General features: G+C 42.2%; 1 protein-coding gene across 4 annotated transcripts in view; it reads right to left on the bottom strand.

Moving 5' to 3' along the window:
• LOC146680770 (kalirin-like) overlaps positions 1 to 20252 on the bottom strand; it is a 59085-nt gene extending 38833 nt beyond the window's left edge. For 3 of the 4 annotated variants that reach the window (XM_085449889.1, XM_085449888.1, XM_085449890.1), the window contains exons 1-19: positions 19876 to 20252; positions 10111 to 10185; positions 9885 to 9999; positions 8236 to 8428; positions 7168 to 7391; positions 6606 to 6930; positions 5826 to 5948; positions 5545 to 5736; positions 5302 to 5433; positions 5083 to 5217; positions 4897 to 4989; positions 4503 to 4625; positions 4309 to 4425; positions 4145 to 4219; positions 3934 to 4056; positions 3758 to 3810; positions 1741 to 1888; positions 1466 to 1662; positions 1275 to 1372 (exon numbers count right to left, since the gene is read on the bottom strand). In XM_085449889.1, coding sequence (XP_085306015.1) covers positions 1275 to 1372; positions 1466 to 1662; positions 1741 to 1888; positions 3758 to 3810; positions 3934 to 4056; positions 4145 to 4219; positions 4309 to 4425; positions 4503 to 4625; positions 4897 to 4989; positions 5083 to 5217; positions 5302 to 5433; positions 5545 to 5736; positions 5826 to 5948; positions 6606 to 6930; positions 7168 to 7391; positions 8236 to 8428; positions 9885 to 9999; positions 10111 to 10185; positions 19876 to 19930 — 2596 coding nt within the window. In that variant the 5' untranslated portion in view covers positions 19931 to 20252. Of the gene's footprint in view, positions 1 to 1274; positions 1373 to 1465; positions 1663 to 1740; positions 1889 to 3757; positions 3811 to 3933; positions 4057 to 4144; positions 4220 to 4308; positions 4426 to 4502; positions 4626 to 4896; positions 4990 to 5082; positions 5434 to 5544; positions 5737 to 5825; positions 5949 to 6605; positions 6931 to 7167; positions 7392 to 8235; positions 8429 to 9884; positions 10000 to 10110; positions 10186 to 19875 lie in introns of all 4 variants that reach the window. The other variant, XM_085449887.1, reaches the window with a different exon arrangement.
• Positions 20253 to 20490: the final 238 nt, after the last annotated feature.

The following is a 20490-nucleotide window of genomic DNA, read 5'->3' on the forward strand; positions in this document are numbered from 1 at the left end:
ATGAAATACCTAAATTTAATTCAGTCACACTGCATTTCATACTCAGCAGCAGCAGTACTTTATTGCAGACATTACAGAACATGCTAAAGTTTTTTTTAACCACTTAATATTCTCGCAGTGAACAGCGACCCATATAGAGTTAGGCTTATTGTTTGGGTTTGGTGAACGTCCACACAAACTATAAAACATTTGAAATGTCTGAAATGTTATAAAACAATTGAAATGTAACATCTATTTGGCTAAAACCAACCCCAACCCTGACCCTAGACAGGTCAGTACTGAGCTGGTTAAGTTAATATATAAAGCTCGTGTAAACAAATATAATATCCACCTTGCTGGTTAAAGAAATTATAATCCAGGTCAAATATTAGAATTATCATAATAAATCATAAAGCAACCTCTGAACTGGCACATTTCAAAAATTAATACTTGTACTTGGAAACCTATTCGGGTACATAACTGTCAGGGATCTCTGGAACCTCGAGTACCTTCAAATGATCACCAGACGCCCAAGATATCTGGAGCCCCCCATGGAAATGTTAAAAATCACAACCCACAATTACTTCAGAAACTACTGAGCCCCACAGGGTGACACTAACTAAAACACTGAGGGCATGATTAACAGAAATGTCTCAAGGTCCTTTCTTTGAGGGAATATCCCCAGCCACTAGCAATCTTCTTTAGAAATCCCTTAAAGAATAATTAAATAAATAAGCAAAATCCAATTAAGGGATTTCCACAATCCCCTAAGTAACTTCTAAACACACTCAAGGATCACTAGAAAACACTTTAAGACACCTGGAGCACATCAGTGATACACTATCAGAAATCAGTACCACTTACTTATAACTATGGGGAGCTCATGAGGGCTTTGGTCTACCGTGGCATTATTCATGGTGTCCATACACAGATCTTAGAATCTCTTAGGTATTGTAAACCACATTACCCGGATTTTATTAAATACCTTTATGTCCCCAAACCCTATCTCTGGAAACTATAGAGAAAACCTCTCAGCTGCTAACAATAAAACCCCACTAATGACTGAAGAGCCCCTAAACTAAAGTATTTACTGCAGCCCATTAATAACCTCTTAAATTCAAAATTCATGTCACCTTTCATTTCTTGTGCCTTACCACAGGACTCAATCTTGGGTCCCCTTTTCAAAGCCGACATTACGTCACTGAAGAACATGATGTATGTTTCTGTCGATATGTTTCAGTTTAATTGACTGCCTCAGCCAGCAAAAGTAAACTACATGAGAGTGAATTTCTTACCTGATGCCACAACCTCTGTGATGTACTGTTGAAGGTCATGGCCTTGCTGGATGACCTCATAAATCATGTTGTTCATAGCCAGCCTTCGTTCCATGTGCCTGCAATTCAATCACCAATCTATGAATCAAAGCCTGCGTCAAGAGTTATCATTGTGTCGAGTGAGGGCGATGACATCATCTTGGCCCGCTTACCTGTGAATGCGCTGCTGTGCTAATGTTAGTGCCTCGGGGGTCGTCTCCACTAGACGTGACTGACCCAGTGCTAACTTATCCTGGGCCAGCTTGTCCTGGTTTGCATCTGCTAGCCTTGTTGATGCTATTTTCTCGGTGGAGAAGTCCTGGGACTGTTTCTGCAGGTCTTGTTTCCAGGCGTCCATTTCCCCAGTAACCTGGAAAACACAATCATGAAGTTCACCTTTCCAACCTCACGCAAGGAGGGAAAATTTGTATGGAAAAGTAGAATGAACCTCCAGCGTGCACTGCTGCAATATGCGCAGCTGTAAGTAAACATCAAGTCGGATCTTCCTCTGATGGAAAAGTTCCTCCAACTGAACGTGAGACTCCTCCAGCTGTTGCAGCACTGACTCCACATGGGCCACCGAGCTGCCCTGGGGCCTGAAACAAACCCACCCACTCGTTATAGGAATATGTAAACATTCAAAAAGCTACAAATAAAAATGCCCTGACCTGAAAATAGATACATTCTTTCAGGATATACAAATCGAAAAACAAATGCACCTACACACATTAGTCAAATCTTACACAAAGGCACCCACCAACACCCAGTGCAGGGCTCTGAGTTTGCATGAACACTGAAACAAATACACAGGCTGCAAAACGCCATAAAGAACAAACACAAAGTCTATGTAAACCTGAAAACAAACAACTATAATTATAATAGAAATCAGCATGACACAGGCCTCTTAACTGCCCTGTCTAGTGAAAACAAATGCCAACACAACAATTAAATCCACAAACAAACACAAGAGTGTAAGGGTCATATATAGATCATTATATACTGTACTCATGGAACATTTGGACTCTTTATTATTGTTTATTAGTTCTGTGTGTAGTAATAAACATTTTCATCCATACGTTTTTTACCCAGTCACGCAGGACTGGCTAGTTAGGACATCAATTTAAGCAGAGACTCAAAAACCCAGCTACCTCCTCCAGCACCTAGATTCTGCCCCAGGGTCTGCTCCTAATTGGACATGCACCTTAAAGGCATCCAGGAGGTGTCCTAGTGAAGTACCAGAACCATTTCAACTGGTTCTTTTAATAAAAAGGAGTAGTGAGTCTCTTCTGAGCTCCTCTCTAATTACCTCACCCTATTTCAAAGGGAGAGCCCAGACACACTCATTCTCATCTCATTATTTCGATCACTGCCCACAGCTGGTGGTCACAGGTGAGCGTAGGAATGCAGATCAAACAGTAAATCAACAGCTTTACCTTTATGGTCAACTGTGTTTTTACCACAGAGACCAGTTCATTTTCAATTCATGAATTTCTTAATTTCTCCCAAACACAGAATTCGTCTTGCAATCAATTCTACACAAACTTAACATAATCTACCTCCGTGGTTTTCAGACTTTTTGTTTTCAATGCACACCAAGGGGCAAGCGAAATTTCAAAGCTAAGATGTACTTATACCCATAAACAACTGATCCATATGATCAATTCTTCTGACTTCACTATTTAATCAAAACAGTCTTGGGCATTATACATATTTTGTAGTGAACTCTACAAGCGTGCATACACATCCTTATCACACAGTTTCAGATAAAGCAACAAACAAGCAGTCTTACTGCCTCAGGTTTTGATACAGCGAACTTTAGAAGTGGGTAAAGTTTCTCTTTGAAGAATGTTTGGTTTCCAGTTGCCTCTTAGGCTCACTCAGCACCATGTCGGCATTTGTTAACACCTCCCAGCAAATAATCCACTTCGGGTGAAGGCTGTTCTTGTGATTTTAAGCACAATATTGTGTTTTACCTCATCAGAAAATAGTTCTTCTCACTATCAATTGGGGCCTTTGATATACTAATACAGTCTTCATTTTCATGCATCACTTCTTGTACAGATACGGTAATCACTTTGTTTGATACAAATTCCTAAGGTGCACATTAACATTCTTTATAATCCAGAAAATAAAAGCACCTGCGTAATCCACATAGAAGAGAAAACAAACAAACCCATACATTTCACAAAACTCGAAAAACAAACACACACACATTCCCCATAATCCAGAGAAAACCCACACACGTTCTACGTGACCCGAAAAACACAACATTTGGTTCACAAAGTTGGTGCATATGGACTTTCTAAATAATCAAGTAAAACAAACAAAGCCACACAGACCAGACCAGACAGGCTCAGAGAGCTGTTTGCAGAACACATCTAGATCTTCAATAATGACATGCACTAGTAAGCAGTGCAGCACTGTGGCTTAAAACAAACACACCCACTGTGTATGTGTGTGTGTACCTCAGTTGCAGGATGAGGTCTTCTCCCTCTCGGATGACACTCATCGCAGCTTCCTGTAGGTCAGGGTTAGAGCTCGGGTTAGTGTGAGGGTTAGAGGTGATCAGGGGTCAGGTGCGGGTGTTAGGTTGTTATGACAGGGTTAGACTTAAGGTCAGAGGTCACAGCTGGGCTGTTACCTGTGTGTTGGCCTGTTGCTGCTGCTGCTGGCTTATGAGAGTCTGAAGAGCCTCCACAGTGTCTGGGCAGACGAGGACATCTGAGGAGAGCTGTTTCTGGAGTCCATCCATCCACGCTGAGAGCTGGAGGAGAAGAAGAGAGGAAGACCAGCTACTGTTAATAATATTACCTCTGACGAGTGGTTACAAAGTGTGTGTCAATGTGTATTACCTCCTTTGTATGCGTGTAGAAAGACACAGCGAGATCCAGCAGCAGCTTCCTCTGTTCAACACGCTGGATAAAGGCCTGTGATATGTAAAAAGTGTAAACCACACATTCACAGCATATAAACTACAACACAGCCCCGCCTTCTCCCCTCCCTTCAACAGACACACTTGCATGCGGAGCTCCAGGTCTCGGGCCGCCTGGTAAATCTCCTCCTCTTCACACTCTCCAGACTGAGCCAGCTGGTCTGCTGCCTCCAGAAGCTTCTCCGCGTTGGTGTATGTGTTCTAAGAAAGAGGAAGAAATTAGGATGCTGCAGCTGCACTTAAAGATCAACTATATGTGGGTCTTGAGCCTATGGTACCTGTGCGACCTGCTGGAAGTCGTCGTGGCGTTTCTGCAACGCTCGTGCTCGGTGCAGAGATTTCCCCACGCCAGTGTGTTTGTTCAGGAAAACCTCACCATGCTGCTCCACCCAGTCCAACACCTGGGAGACAGACATGTGGAGGTTAACCTCAATCTCAGATCTTTTTTCTCCTGAGCTCAGAATTTTTGAATGGTACACAACTTTGATTATACAAATGCACAAAAATATCTAAGATTTTAGATAATTTATAAAACAAAGAAACCCTAACAGTTAATATAATGTGTGGCTATAAGAATTTTAGTTTGGACATTGAAGTGGATTCTTCAGAATCTGGCTCTGAATATACATCCATATTCCAAACTGGATCAGCATCTACATTTTTTGGTCATACCTGTTTAACATCCTGCTGAAACACACACAGCTGCAGGCGCTGATGGAGGCGGAGCTTGCGGTGTTGCCATGCCCTCTCCACTTCATGGTGACCCTGCAAAACAGAAGACAGTCTGTATCACTCCACGTATCTTGCTGTCTGCACATTGGATGTGGAGGATGTGAGACAGGTCACGGAGGGACATACCTGCATCACTTGGTGGAGAACTCCCATGATGCTGTGTGTGGCGGCAGTGAAGTCAGGTTTGGGCACTGATTCGTCAGAATCTGATGCTGGGCAGCGCTGGAGGACATCCAGTAATGCTTTACCGCTCTCGCTGACCTGAAGAAGGACAGGTGTTGATAAACAATGAGAAAGACAGCTGTCTAGCACACACAGGATTTGAGAGCACAGACAGGCATGTACCTGTGTGTAGTTTGCAGAGATCTCTTCATTGAGCTCCTGGTGTTTTTTTACAGCAGCTTCCAGCTCTGCTGTCGCCGATGGCAGTGACCCTTCAGAGCACACTTGAACCCAGCCCTCCACCCGATGCAGGAACTAAACAGGGAGAGACAGACAAGTAGGTTTTTTGACATGAGAACATCACCTGACTGTTGCAGTGTCATATAAGAGGAGACAAGTATGGTAATATAAATCAATATGGGTCACCTGTTCTGCCCCCTGGTGGAAGCCGGTTGCCATGGCGAGCGTGTTGCTGCGCTCTTCCAGTGCCGTGGTCAGGGACTTCCAGTCTTCCTGTAATTTTGATGAAACCATGGCGATCCGTTCTGCACCATAATGACCAGCCTCTGCGAGCCTCGCCGCCACAGTGACAACACTGTCCACGTTCACGCTGCCATTCTGCACAAACACAAACATGTTGATTCAGCTCATTAAAATCACTCTGTACATAAACACACACACAAATACATGTGCACTCGCTGACTGACCATGCAGTTGGCGGTGAAGTGCTGGTGTTGTGTCTGGAGGTCTACAGCGTGCTGGTGGTTCTGACCGACCTCCACCAGGCTCTGCATGAACAGCTCTTTACTGTGACCGATCCACTCGGACATCTAAGACAGAGGGAGACAGAAAGGTTAGCATCAAGCTATCTGTCCAGGATGCTAAGGTTGATGTGAATAAAACAAAAGATTAAGAAGCGTTAATGTAAGGGACATCAAACTGAAAGTGAGAGATTGAAAACTTAAATTTGATGGACACAATACATAATACAATGAAATGCAGAGCATCATAAAAGATGGCAAACTTGGTGCAAAAGTTATTGCATTTAATTTAAGCACCATGAAACTCATTACAAACTTAATGTAAAGGATGCCAAACAATGTGTGAAAAAGCGAGGTTAGGCAATGCAAAAGTAGCTCAAAAAACCATTTCCAGTGTTACCATCCAGAGGCTCAACAGACATTAACTCTGCGAGAAGGATCGTTATAAAATCTTTATTCATTTTTGTACTTTACTCTAAGGGCTGACATCTTCTCCTGCCTGAAACACATGTCACCTAATTTGCAACCTGTCAACTGTGATTTGCAGCTTTGTTCTCATGAAAACAAACATGATGTTTGTCGACACATGGGAGAACCCCCCAGAACTTAAGTCAGTCTTTCGAGAAATGTGACAGCACGTACATTAACAGAGCAAACAAATTTTTTTTTTCATTCTGCTTCCAACCCGTTAGGTTTCATACTTGCTTATCACAACATAAACCTCACCTTGGTGGCGTCCTGCTCAAAGAGGTGCAGCTGCAGCGCCTGGTCCAGGTGCAGCTTCTTGTCACTCCAGCTCTGCAGGAGGTGGGTGCGAGCCGCCTGCAGTCGGTCCAGCAGGGACGAAACCTTTGGAGCCACGCTCTGGAAGTCCGCCCCACCTGAGAGCCAGCTGCCATGGCTGCCGCCACCCCCACCACCTTCATTAGAGGTGTCACCGTGTGAAGGGCCAAGGCGCATACGTTGGAGTAAACACCGGCCTTCTCGGTCAAGTGCATCAACTGGTGCTGTGGCAATAGTATTACGGAGACGACCATGTTCCTCAAGAAGTCTAGAGAGAGAAACATGGAGGGAGACTTGGCTTTAATGACCTTTGAAAGAGCTAATTTGCCAAGAAGGTTTGCAGTTTTAAAGGAAGTGTTCCAGATCCACACCAAAATCTAATGGGTGCTTTCTTTGCCTGTGCGCCAACTCGGAAGATTCATGAAATCTCACTGGAATTGTGTGTAATTTTGTAGGTAAGCGGTTAAGATTATATGGTAAACACGAGAGAAAAAAAAACACTCACTTGCGGGCCTCATCAACATCCTGCGGCTCTGGTATGCGGTTCAGTCCGGCCTCTAGCTGTTCCAGCTGGGCCAGCAGCTGTGTGGCGGCCCCTGAGAACTCCTCCAGGCCCAGGCGTAGCTCAGTCCACTCTACATGGTCATACTCCAATGAGCCGCCGAGGTCAGAGGTCAACTGGGAGGGGTCGACAAGCCGGGACAGACCCTCCACGGACACCAGGCTTGTCTGGAGACAGAAACAGGTTACTGCATACTGCAGGGGAATGTCAAGAACTGAGTAGTTGTACTATAGACAGGAGAACGGTGGCTAAGCTGTCATCCCTGATGGACAACATCTCCCACCCCATGCAGGAGACTCTGACAGCACTGAGCAGCTCCTTCAGTGGCTGCGGCACCCACGGTGTGGGACGGAGAGATTTCGCAGGTCTTTCCTCCCCACTGCTGTTAGACTCCACAACAAAGACTCCAACTGATCAAACACACACATCCACACGTGTGCAATGACACTAAGTGCAATACTCTTTTTCTGACAAAGTTGTATTTTTACTCAGTTGTATAAAGCATTTGTATTCTATTTTTATGCTATTGTATATTTTATTCTATTTATTCAACGGTATATAGTATTATTCTATTCTGTACAGTTGTGTACAGTATTTTATTCTTATTATTTTCAAATTTTTGCTATATAACTTTTGCACTGTCCACTTCCTGCTGTGACAAAAAAAATTTCCCACGTGTGGGACTGATAAAGGTAATCTTATCTTATCTTATCTTATAGTACACACAGGTTGTAAGTAGTAGCAGTAACTTCTGTAACATGAGCACTTCATTTAGGTGTAGTGTTAGTATGTGATAAAGGGGTAATTTTAGAAGAACATCTAACATTAGTGGTTTTTCACTTGGGCACAGTAGTCAGTGGAGCAGTACTCTTCTTAGCTGTAGTAATACTTCATTTAAAAGTCAGTACACTCAGTTTAACAGTACTGCCTGTAGAAGCGCTTCAGGTGGCATCAGCAGGAGAACTGGCACTTAAGGTAATGACAGCTGATCTTCACTGTGCAGTAACGCACCTCGAAGCTGAGCTTGGCACTGCCCAGGTTGGTCTTGTGTTTCTGCCAGAAGGTGTCAGGTTTGATGAGCAGCGCTGTGTGGATGTTGGAGGAAAATGACTCCTGCAGCGTTCGCAGTACTGGCTTCACACTGTCCCACTTACTGCCGCGCATGTCCACCACCACGGTGAAGCCACGAGCACGCACATCCTCACTGACAGAAAGACACACAGATGCAAAAGCTGGTAATACGATCCAGGTACTATTTTTTCTACAAAGATTTGACCCATGTTAGTTAGTAGTAGTAGCTCCTCCAAGTCTTGGCTGGTTAAGACATTTCTTTAAAGATAGCTTAAGTCAAAGATGCTAAATACTATTTGAGGATATGACTTGATAACTGGAATTTCCTGAACAGGAATTTACACTGTTATTTTTTGGCATTTTACTGGATTTTTTCCTGATAGTGCATTAAAATTTAAAAAAATACAAAATACAAAAGGTTTTACACAGTGCTTCAACAAACAATCAAAAAACAAAATACTCAAACAAAAAGAAAAGGAGAATAAACAAACGCCAGTGACGACTGAGGGAACATATGTAATAAACAGCACATCTGAAAGATGACAACCAGACAAGGGACATAAAAGACAATATCATTTTCAATGACAAAAACCAACTCTATAAAAGTTTTAAGCAAATTAAAGTCGTTGACTGTTTCTGTGAGGCCATTCTAGGTGGAGGGGTCCTGCAAAAGCACAATTTTAAAAGGACCCACCCGAGGCTATCAGGCCACAAGCTGGCTCATTTAGTCTCAGCGTTTCTGCTATAAGGCTCGGGGCTAGACATGCTTTAAAAGTGATGAGGAAAATCTTGAAATCAAATCTATAACATGTGGGAAGACAAAAGAGAGAAGCCAGGATCCGGGAGACGTGATGCCATCTGCTAATACATGCCAAGCTGCTGCATTTCAAACTAGAGAGGACAGAACTGCCACGGTCAAGCCTGTAACACTATAAAGGCTTGGATGTGTTTTTCCAGGTGTGGATTTAAAAGCCTTAGTTTAATTTTGAAAACAGGTCTTAATTCGACAACCGTGGGTCGGGTCAAACCGAGCTCGTAAATTTCTGGTATTTGTAAACATGGTTTCAAAGAAACTTTCATTTGAGCACTACAGTTTGTAGGATTAAACAATAAGACTGAACTATCTGATTTTCAATTATTCAGCTAAAGAAAACTTTGTATCATCCAACAGTTTTAAACTACAGCTAGGCTTTTGCACAGTTCACCTGTGTGTTGTCTACATAGCAATGAAATTTAGCTGAATAGAAGCTTATAAATACAAAATAAAATAGCACCTAAAATGGAACCTTGTGTTACTCCACAGTAATTGTAACCTGTAGATGACCTTTAGTTGACTATGTTGACATAAAAGGGTTTTTCTATAAGACTGAAAGCAGCCAACACTTGCTTAAGCCCCTAAGAGCCTTTTGGCCTTCAAAACAGTGAAGGCAGTGAGTCATTACAGAAATCAATGTTTTTATGATCTATAATGGTAAAATTAACAATCCCAATTCACAAAACTGTGTCTATTCATAACATTTTGACAAAGTATATATACTACGTACCCCAGGCTAACTAATATCTAGGTAAGCTCTGCAAAACAGCTCTACCTGGGTATCGTGGACAGGTAAGTGACCAGCCGACTGAGGTCCTCCTGTTTTATTCGATCATGATTGGTCCTCGCAGGGAAGGTCAGGATTGGTCCACCTCGTTTGTCCCGTCCACCTGGAAAACACATAGAGCAGTTACTCAAACTGAGTTACATGAAGACCAAGCTGGGATAAAACCTGCAGCAGTATTAGTGTTTTTCTATTTTCTTTGCTTGTTTGTTTTTACCCGATACGAAGGCCACTTTCTCTCTGAGCACCGTCAGGACATCGACTGCCCGGACACACTCGGCTTTACCAGAACCTGAAAGACAGATAGAGGAAATCTTGAGCTGCTGGCTTTTGTCTAGTCCAGCTAGAGATCTACCACCATAGGAACCCCAAATCAAAGGTGAAACACAAACACTCTTCAAGCCCCCTTTATCAACGGCCTACTTTTTTTCTGATTGGCCAACATGTCTATTGTTGAAATATTTCTAATCACATTATTTTCAGCAGCTTTCTTCACTTCACCACCAACTTTCTATCAGTGGGGCATTGTGAAACTGGCATGAATACTGTGTCACCCACACTACCGACCACACTGGGATGCCGTCATGTAAAAATATTACTAAGAGTGGTCAAAAACTCCACACTGACTTATCGTTCCAGCTCAAGATATTTGAGTGGGACCAGTGTGGTGAAAAACACCTACAGGCTGAAAGTTAGGAAATAAAGGACAAGGAAACATCAAACTACTTCCTCTCATCTACCAAAATCAGGCTTCAGCACGAGGAGCTGACAGACATTTCAATTAAAAAGCTCCTGCAGCTCAGGGAGCATGTCTTTGTGTACTTGTATGCCTATATTTGTGAGGACTGTGCTGAATTTAAGACCCTGTGAGGACATTATCTCTAAAAACCCCCCACAAAGGTCTGTTTTCAGGGGTTGAGATGTGCTTTTAACATTTGATCAGGTTTAGGTTTGTCATGGTGTAGGAGCCTGAAAACACATTTTGTCATTGGCGGTCCCCACAAAGCTAGGAGTACAAACATAAGTGTGTGTTGCAGACGGCCTCCCATGTGCGTCAGATCATCCTCCACAGCGGGGAGAAAGCTAATCCAACACACACACACACACACACACACACACACACACACACACACACACACACACACACAATGAAGGCATTAAACGTCTCACATTAGCAGCTCAACGAGCAGCAATAACCCTCAGAGAGAAAACCTAAAAACAGGAAGGAGAAGAGAAACACTTCTGCAACTTAAGCTCCCTGCTTGCAGCACCCTATTTCTCCTTCTCCATCCGTGTCTGTCAGACTGACCCAGACTGACTTATTAACTAATCAGCTTCAGACCCCTGATAATCCATCAAGGGTTTTAGTCAGGCCACACCCATGTGTGATAATAACCCAAATAACCTACACATAAATTCACTGTGATAAGAATATTTACTTCAAACAGAAAGTAGAAAAGCCCCAAAAGACTATGGGAATGACTGAAGACTAAATGTGATTTAAACCATAGGCTGTTACAAAAATAAACCATCCAAATTATGGAGTTCATTTTCAATATTTTCTGCAAAAAAATCAACCAACAACAATAACAGAAGTCAAACTGTGTTCTACCTTCAGATGACTAATGAGCTGCACTGTTTTGCATCCGGTCCCCATGTGGAAAAATACCCTGATTTGGTCAATGAATCTGTAAGCAGGCCTCTTCATTTTAGCTTTCACCAACAGCTATTTTTTACCAAAGGAAGGACAAACATCAACAGCACTGTACCTCCTTTCTCTTCCTTTATGGTTAGAACTCCCTAATCTTCACCTAACGGTGCGGGGTACCTGTAGTATATCTGCTGATTTCCATGTTTGCATCCATGAGCCCTACATGGCCTGTGTAGGTTTTTGGTCATCCAGGTCATGGAAGTCTTATGCTCTTGAGTTGACAGCAACTAGACATATTTTTTGATTCTTGATTCTCATTCAGAGGGCTTCTTCAGTTCGAAAGGCTCACGGCGAGTCCTAGGTATTTAAGCTCTAGTGGGATTAGAAAAGTCCCTAATTACCTATATACTTTGCTTCACAACTTTGCTCATATATTTATTAAACAACTAAGCTAAAGACAGGGTGGGTGAACGGTTATTAGGACCACCTCCAGGGTCACAACTCCACTACTGTTCTACTGGGTTTTTTTTCTTTTCAATTCTTTTTTTTTTTTATTACTTTGTACTTGAATGTGTGGTGAGGCATAGGGCTGCTTTACTGGGTCCAGCGCTGATTTAATTTTTGTGATGTTAATTAACTGCTTATCAGTTAATTATACCTGGGATTCCTCACCAGCTGTTAGAGCTGAAAAAAACAAAAACAAAACACTTGGATGAGAAATGAAATATTTTGATGAATCTAAAAACAAGTTACAGTTTCCTTCAGTTCAAGTACTTAAAGTCTTGCTTTATCATTAAACAATCCCTTTAAGACTCTTTTTATATGTGAATAACCATGAAGAAAAACATCTTGGAAAATATAAAATTTCCCAGTGCTTAGACCCTGCAGGAGTAATTTGTAGACTTGCAGTGAATTACTGAAGACTTTACTAACTGTCTTTTGGAAATGGGAAGATGCATGTTTAATGACAATTGGGTTTAGAATAACTGTTTCTCTTGGTGATTAAACTCAGCCTTGCTGCTTTCAGATGACTGCTGAGCTACACTGTTTTAATCCTTTTCCCATGTGGCAAAATACCCAGACTTCTTCTGTTCCATAAGTCGAGTCTTATAATAGAAAGTCAAAAGAACTTGATTGTTTTCTCCATATTTGAAAGAATGCTAGGTTCTGCTTGGGTCTGAGTAACTGTAAATTTTATAATTAGATGCTGAGTGGAAGGGTCCATGTGGACGCCCACATGCCTGCCAGTTTTTGTGACTGTACAAACTCATCTGCAGAGACTTTGAATTACTATGCACCGACTATGCTTGTGCCCCAGGCAGCAGACTTCAAGTGGACTTCAAAAGAAATATAACAGGAGTGACTACTCAACTGTGGCATCTCCAGCTGTCCGTGTTCTCGACAGAGTATAATAAGGGCTAGCTTCTCACCTTCAGTCAGGAGCCCTTGGTGCCACATTGTACCTCTGCAGTGTAACTGTTCAACGTGCAAGGTTACCAAAGCAAACTAGAATAGTTAACACAAACCATCATCTTTACTTACATCTCTACAAGAAAATGGTCTGCACTTCATGATCCGGCAAAAACGAAGAACCTAAACAAGCAACATGCTAAAACAAAGCTGCCTGGTGTCCAGGCTAACAATCAGTCTTTCAAGTAGGTGTTTGCTCTCATCTGAGAGTTTGAATGGATTGGACCGGACATCAAAGGCTATAATGCGCTATGAAGACAACTTTCCACTGTTCTTTGGTCAAAGTAGCTAAAGGTCATTTGCTCAAGAAAGAAACTTGAGATTGAGATCAGGGGTATAGTTGCAGCTCAGTAAAAGCAAGCGGTGGTGAGCCATCTTCACTGAATCAATCAATAGTATTAATATTTTAAGGAAACCCCACCTACTGAATAATAAAATAAGATATAAAAGTCCATTTAAACATTAATTGACTATATCCACTGTATCCTACAGAGGGCAGTGGTGGGCTTGAGACTGTCTCAGCTGATGTTGGGCACAAAAGACTTCAGCCTTCAATAGATCTGCAGCAATTACGCTTGGTTAATGATTACTGGAACCAGCTAATGGACAGAAAATCAATCAGCATCTAGTTTAACATTCTGATAAGTAGTTTTTCAAAGATTTCATAGTTTGTGCTTCCCATACAGGAGAACTGGCCACTGTTCCTCAGCTGACATGATAGCAAATTACTTTTGAGTGTTAAACTCAGAAAGCAGATATTTGTTGATGTGATTTTGAGCTCTGTGAGAATCTCTGTATGGTTAATCAATCAGTCGATTAGTAAATTAATCTGCGCTGAAAATCATGGTTAGTTGCAGTGGTGGGCTTCAAGCTGTGGATCAAATACATTTGGGAATCAGTGTCCAATGTTTAAATTAAAATGCAAAATCATTCAATTTGAATTTAGTTGCATCCCATTAAAAAAACCTAAACTCCAGTTCCTGCTCTGATTTCTTTAGCCTGAGATGAGCTTCCCAATGTGCTGCAACTGATGGGTTTTTTTCTGTGATAAATCATCAATAAGAACACTGAGAGCAGGCAGTTCTTTATCGCTACCGAGTTAAACTCCACACTCCTGCTCTTCACTTGCTGCTGTTTGTCGTGAATTAGCCGAATTTGAAAAAAAAGATGATGAATGTGTTGGAGTGGGTGGACCTGTTGTTAATATATGGCAGCTCTGAGAGCAGAAGCTAACAGCCTGCAGACGCTAATGAGTCGCTGGTGGGTGTTTGAGGTCTGTTCGAGTGTAAATACAACTGAACCTGGCACGTTCCGCCACATCTGATTGATCCTCGATCGGTTGTCAATCAAGGTGACACCATCGAGATTTGGAGGAGGGATTTCCACTCTGATAAAGCTGTCTGACACCAATAAAACACTCACTCTCTGAGTCAGTCACAAGCTGAAAATAGCGGCTGTGCAGAGCACATGAAAAGCCTTCAGAGGAACTTGCTGTCAGTCTGTCAGGACTCATCACACTGATTACACAACAAAAACTAATGAATATATTTCCCCGCAGTGTCCTCTGAATCTCTAAAATGTCAGCCTCGTGGATTTGAAGACATCGCAGTCCGAGGCCAAAAATACAACATTACTTTCTTTTTCTGAGTGACCCTGGTGCCATTTCTCTGCTTGTAAAAACAGCCTCGAGACATCCAGTTTTTATGTTGCCCAAAATGAACTACACTGACATATAGCCTGATCTGAGAAAGAGCTACAAACAGTGTTACTCACAGCCGTTCCATCGTGAATGCAGCTTCATTCACAGAAAAATCACACAAACTGCTTTACAGTTTAACCATCAGCTGCTCCACAATAAAAGTCTGCCAAATACTTCACAATAAAAGTCTGTCAGCTTCTTCACAATAAAAGTCTGTAAGATGCTTTACAAAAAAATCTGTCAGCTGTTTCACAATCAAAATTAATCAAGTACTTTAAAGTAAGTCTTTCCGCTGCTTCACAATAAAAATCTGTCAAATACTTCACAATAAAAGTCTCCCAGCTGTTTCACAATCCAAATCTGTCAAAGACTTTACAATAAAGGTCTGTCAGCTGCTTCACAATAAAAGTCTGTAAGATGCTTTACAATAAAAATGTGTCAAATACTTCACAATAAAAGTCTGTCAGCTGCTTCCCAATGAAATGCCATCAATACTTCACATTAAAAGTCTGTATACTGCTTCATGCTCCTATGTGAAATAATGAAATTCTTTTAGCCTCAGTGTTTCTACTTTCCATTAGTTGCATTGTGTAACTTGCTGTTACTGACAGTGCTGTCAGTGGTTTTGCTAAAATATCTTCTTCCATAATGTTCACAGCAGCTGATTACTGTACATTTAAACCTACACTTGTTCTACTCAAACACCATTTAGCTGATTTCTTGTTACTGTAAGCTATTTGACTTCTGCAAGTTATTATTATTCCTACTTTGTCTTACAGCTATAACCTTCCTGGAACACGACACAGCCCCACGTTGGTTGCTTGCCAGTTAAAATGTGATAATGTGTGACTGAACACAGCGTAAAAGCATAAAATCAACTGATAGAGAGCCCTGAGATCATTAAAGATCATCTGGATTGTTTGTATGTAACTGAAAGCAGAGATGCTGTAATTCATAATGACGCTGATGAGATGCAGTTTTCCTTCATGGTCAATTGCCTGATAACAGTCTAGCAGAAAAGATAAGTACATCACATCCATTTAGCAGCGCTTTTGTCCAAAACATGAAGAGGCTGCTGGGACTGAGCAACCAACCCTGTGAACGATGGCCAACCTGCTCTAAACCACTGAGCTACAGCTGTGGCAAATATTTAAATTACCACAGGGAGCTTGCCAAACAGACACCACAGGTCCCTTTGGGGACCCGTGGGGCTGTGTCCCACTTTTCCCTGCTGGTAATCCAGCTTTTCCTATATCCATATGTTAGGTTTGTAGTCATTTTAACCCATGGCTGGGTTATTTTATTTTTTTATTTATCCAACACTTTATTTTTAGGTTTTTAATATGCAACGGAAGAAATCAGAAGAAATTTCTAATTCTGCTTTCTGTCAGAAATGTTTCCCATAACCCTCAAAATTCAGGTCAGTTTGCCTGCTGAGCACATGTCCTGAACCATATCTGACTGGTGCTGCTCTTTACATCTTCACATAGATTTTCTTGCTACTATCAGCAAAACATTAGCAAGGTTGTCGAGCTATATCCTTGTAAAGCCTCCTCAGTGTTCCTTATATTCTGTACATCCCAGCATATTTAATTGGAACAACAAAGCCTTTAATGCCTTTTGACATTTGTGTGGTTCTAAAAACACAGTCTGGTTTGTCTCATGGATGGTCTGCTTGGTTAATGCATGCCTCTGTGCAACAGCCACTTTTTGCAGTTCTGTTTTATTTTCTTCTGGTTTCTAGTTTTATTGGTTGTGTTTATTATCATTAGCTGCCATTAGAAATTATTATATGTTTTATTCCTTTGAGGCACTGATTTCAGGAATTCTACTTCTTCCTAGATTCCTTGCTGGCCTAATTTTGCTCTTTTGAAGAGATTTCGTGAAGAAACAAGTTTCACTCTTGTAGCTGAACAATATTTGGCTCTTACTATGCTATGTTTGATTCAGCAGTGAAATTTGTGAAGCTAATAAGGCTGTTTGGTCCACTAGCCTTAGGCTTTATTATGCTTATTCATAGTCATATCATACCACAGTTTGTGAACTGTAGACTAAGGTCGCATTTCACTATATTAAATAATCTTCGGATTGGTTTTTCAACTATCTCTTCAATCTTTCGGTAAGTAAACGTTTAGAAAATATTTTTTTCAAGTTCACTGTGATGTCCTGTTTTCTCAGACCAACAGTCTGAGATTCAATAAAGGAAAGCTGCAAGTATATCCGAGAAGCTTTTATTAATTTTTTTTTTTTTAAGTGTCATTATGCAGCTCCTAATTACCTCTGCCAAGGTCATGAAAATAGTTGTATGTTCAAATATGAGAAGCTGATTAACTGATCATCAAAAAAAGCTTCTGATTACTTTCATTATTCAGTACACATTCTGAAATTACCTCCGCCAAGGTTAAGTCCTCTGAAGAATTAAACAAAATCTACGGTGCCAGCTCACAGAAATGTTTGTGGAGACGTAAAGCGTGCTAAATTTTGGCGTATAAGCCTCAGTCAGACAGCCATGTGTAGCCTTTATCCACTAGTACCTACTCAGAAAAATAGAGACCAGTCGATAAACACAGAGTTTATTCCATCACTGGTGGGCAAGTGGTTGTTGGTTTACGGTACCTCTCAAAAGGTATACGGTGCTACACTAAAAACACTGATTGTGATTGATTTGGTCGCTAATAGATTGAGATGGTGGCCTACAATTTGCATGGAAAACACTGACTTGTCTGCAAAAACTCACCATTTACTCTCTGAGTGCTTTTAAAACTGTACAAAGTGAAGTACAAATCGTATCTTCAAAGTAAAAGTCTTACTGTCGCAACCAACATGTTTCAAAAAGGTGAACATTCTCAATCACAGTCAAACATTTCACAGCTTCAGTGCTTCTTGGCAAGTAGTTGGCAAGTGTTTGCAAACAAGATGGTGTTCAATGACAAACAATGGGCAACTGCAGTAATCTTAGAGCACCTAAAACAATCACAAAAAGGTTTTTGATGCACCACCATATACCGCTTTGCAACCAACCAATTGCCAGCAACCACCAACTAGTTCTCTAATGACCAGTGTTTATTGGGTCTTTAGCCGATCTCTAGGATTAAAGCTGGAGGTGTGTTTAGACAAGTAACTTCTGAATCATCTATCCATTTTCGTCATGGGGTATGCTGAATTCCTTAGATCAAGGTGAGTTCAAAGAAAAAGTTCAAACTTTTCCTGAGGCCACAATTTTTTTTTCCAGCTGGCACTAAATTTGGCACAGATGATCTTCAGACCAATCCTGACAGAAGTTATCAGATGGATTTGGGATATCAAAAGCACCAGTCAATCACAGACAATCAAAGGGTCATATCACAGCAAGACATTACACTATCGTAACCAGCTTTAACTGGTGGACCATTTTTAGGAAGCGCAACCAATTCACCAATTATACCCCCCAAAACCCTAAAAGATGACACTAGAGAACTTAATGTCTGGTTTCACTATAAATGAATCTGTTAACTCTGGTTTTATTTCATTATTTAGCCCATAAAGCAACAAGAAACCAAACCAGTTGCAGAGAAAAGCAGTAAATCTTTCAAAATGACAATAAGTCTTCCGGGCTTCATTTGCCTTAATATCACTTTTTCATTATATTAAGAAAAATTAAGACTAATATGTGCTGTATTAAACCCATCCACCTACTATACATAGTTCAGATGGACACCGTGCTGTAGTGCAGATTTGTGGTACTTGTACTTCAAGTATTTCCTTTTCATGTTAACTCGTCCCTCTACTGCAGCTTTATTTAGATCAAGCACATTTTCATCCTCTGTAGTACGAGGATTCGCTGCTTCTCCTTTTTCCCTTTTTGCTTTTTCTCAGCCACTTCACACAGCCGAAGAGGAAATCATCAGCGGATTGATCAGCGGGGAAAATAATTAGCTGCAGTCCTGATCATTAAAATAAATAAGAAACAATCACACGTTCATCTCAGAAAAGCTTCAGGAAAGACAGAAAATCCATTACATTTGCTAAGTGATGGATCATTTTTTGTGTCATTTTTAATTAAACATTTTCAGGCAGCAGCTTCTTAAATGTGGATGTTGAACATTCTCCAATTTCTGTGATATTATGTCAAATTTGGGTTTTTTTGTTTTTAACAGCTTATCCAGCTTAAGGAGATGGAAGTTGGAGGGGTGAAAGGTGACCCAACAGTCATAATAACTGTTATGACTGCTGGGTGATAACAGCCTCTGTTTTACTGTATGTCCAGATATATACACTAAAATAGTTGATTATTCCCAGATTCCCAGATGGGCTGGTAGTAGTTACCACTGGTTGGAGCCTCTCAAATATGTCCTTCGATGTTTTCTGTCTGCAGGTTTATATAAAAATTTACAGCCTGATTGCACAGCAGCCAAAAGCACAAACATGGTCCAGATGTCCTGTTCGGGGACTCCATTTAGCTGCTTTGCTGAGCTGGGCTGCCTGGGTCGCCATCTACCTGTCAGTCAAAGAGGCCACACCCCTCACAATGCAAACTTTAAGCCTCTACAGCAGCTGCAACCATGTGTATTTCTGTTGTACAGGTAGATATTTTAACATGGGAGTCTATGAGGACTGACTCACTGCTGGAGCCTGCCTCCAGTGGACATTTGGGGAACTGCAGTTTTTGGTGCTCTATCTGCATTTGCCTGGAAAGACGATTGTTTGACGATTGTTTGAGCAAACTTTGTAAAAAAAAAAAAAAGAAAGAAAGAAAGAAAGAAAGAAAGAGACAGAGAGAGATCAAAACGAGCTGGAGGAGCAGCTTGCCTCCAACATATAGACCTCAGTGTGTTCGTGGGGTCGGTTGGGGGGGCTGGAGGTTTCGGGGGCTCCTGCACAGCTCCTGCTGCCTCCACCTCTAGATACAGTGTTTCAGTGTTAGAATATAAAATACACACACACTACATTACATCACACACATGTTCAATAAGCAAGGAGGCCTTCCCATAATCCTCCTTGGTGGGACCCCCTACACACACACATCTGAGCGACAGGACAGAGAGATGCTGACACACACACACATTCATGGTATGTAGCATATAGGGCACACACACACTGAGTCAATGGGCGGATGTGGAGGCATCATGGCGACAGCAGCTCTCTCTCTCACACACACTCACTCACACACACACACACCCTACCTGCCGTCGCCAGGCCGTCCGGGCCCGCTTCTCCTCCTCCATCCACCGGATTCATCCTCCCTCCTCCTCCTCGCGCTGCTCCGCCGCCCTCCTCCTCCTCGCGCTCTCTCCTCCGTTATGTACCGTCGCTCGCTCCGCTCCTCGCGCCTCCTCCCTGCCTACCCGTCCATCCCTGCTGCTTTACATCAGATCGGGTCGGTGCAGGCTCGGTCGGATGTGTTCCCCTCCTCCCGGTACCGATCACTACTGCATCCTCCCCGGCTCAGCCTCGACTGTCCTCCTCCTCCTCTTCCTCCTCCTCTTGCTGCTGCTGCTGTTCTTACGTTACCGTGATCCCGCGCGGCATCGCATCACATCACGTCACCGTTACTGCCTCCGTTACCGTTACTGCCCCCGGTATCCCCCCCTCAGTCTCTCTCTCTCTCTCCTCCTGTCGGTCCAGGCGGACGGACGTTCTGTGTCGGTGTGTGTCTCAGCACGCAGGCGCACCGGAGAGATGGAGGGGGGCGCTATGCACGAGGGCTGCAGCATCTGCTGCACCGCTCCCCACCCCCTGCTCACCCCCCGTTACTATAACGTTAAGGCTGCCGTCGGTACTACGAGCGCGGCTCCCGT

Source organism: Copadichromis virginalis, linkage group LG23 (genome assembly GCF_057382275.1).
Source record: "Copadichromis virginalis isolate Kocher_CV1m ecotype Utaka linkage group LG23, C_Virginalis_male_GT1.1, whole genome shotgun sequence".
In the NCBI taxonomy this organism is placed as follows: domain Eukaryota; kingdom Metazoa; phylum Chordata; class Actinopteri; order Cichliformes; family Cichlidae; genus Copadichromis; species Copadichromis virginalis.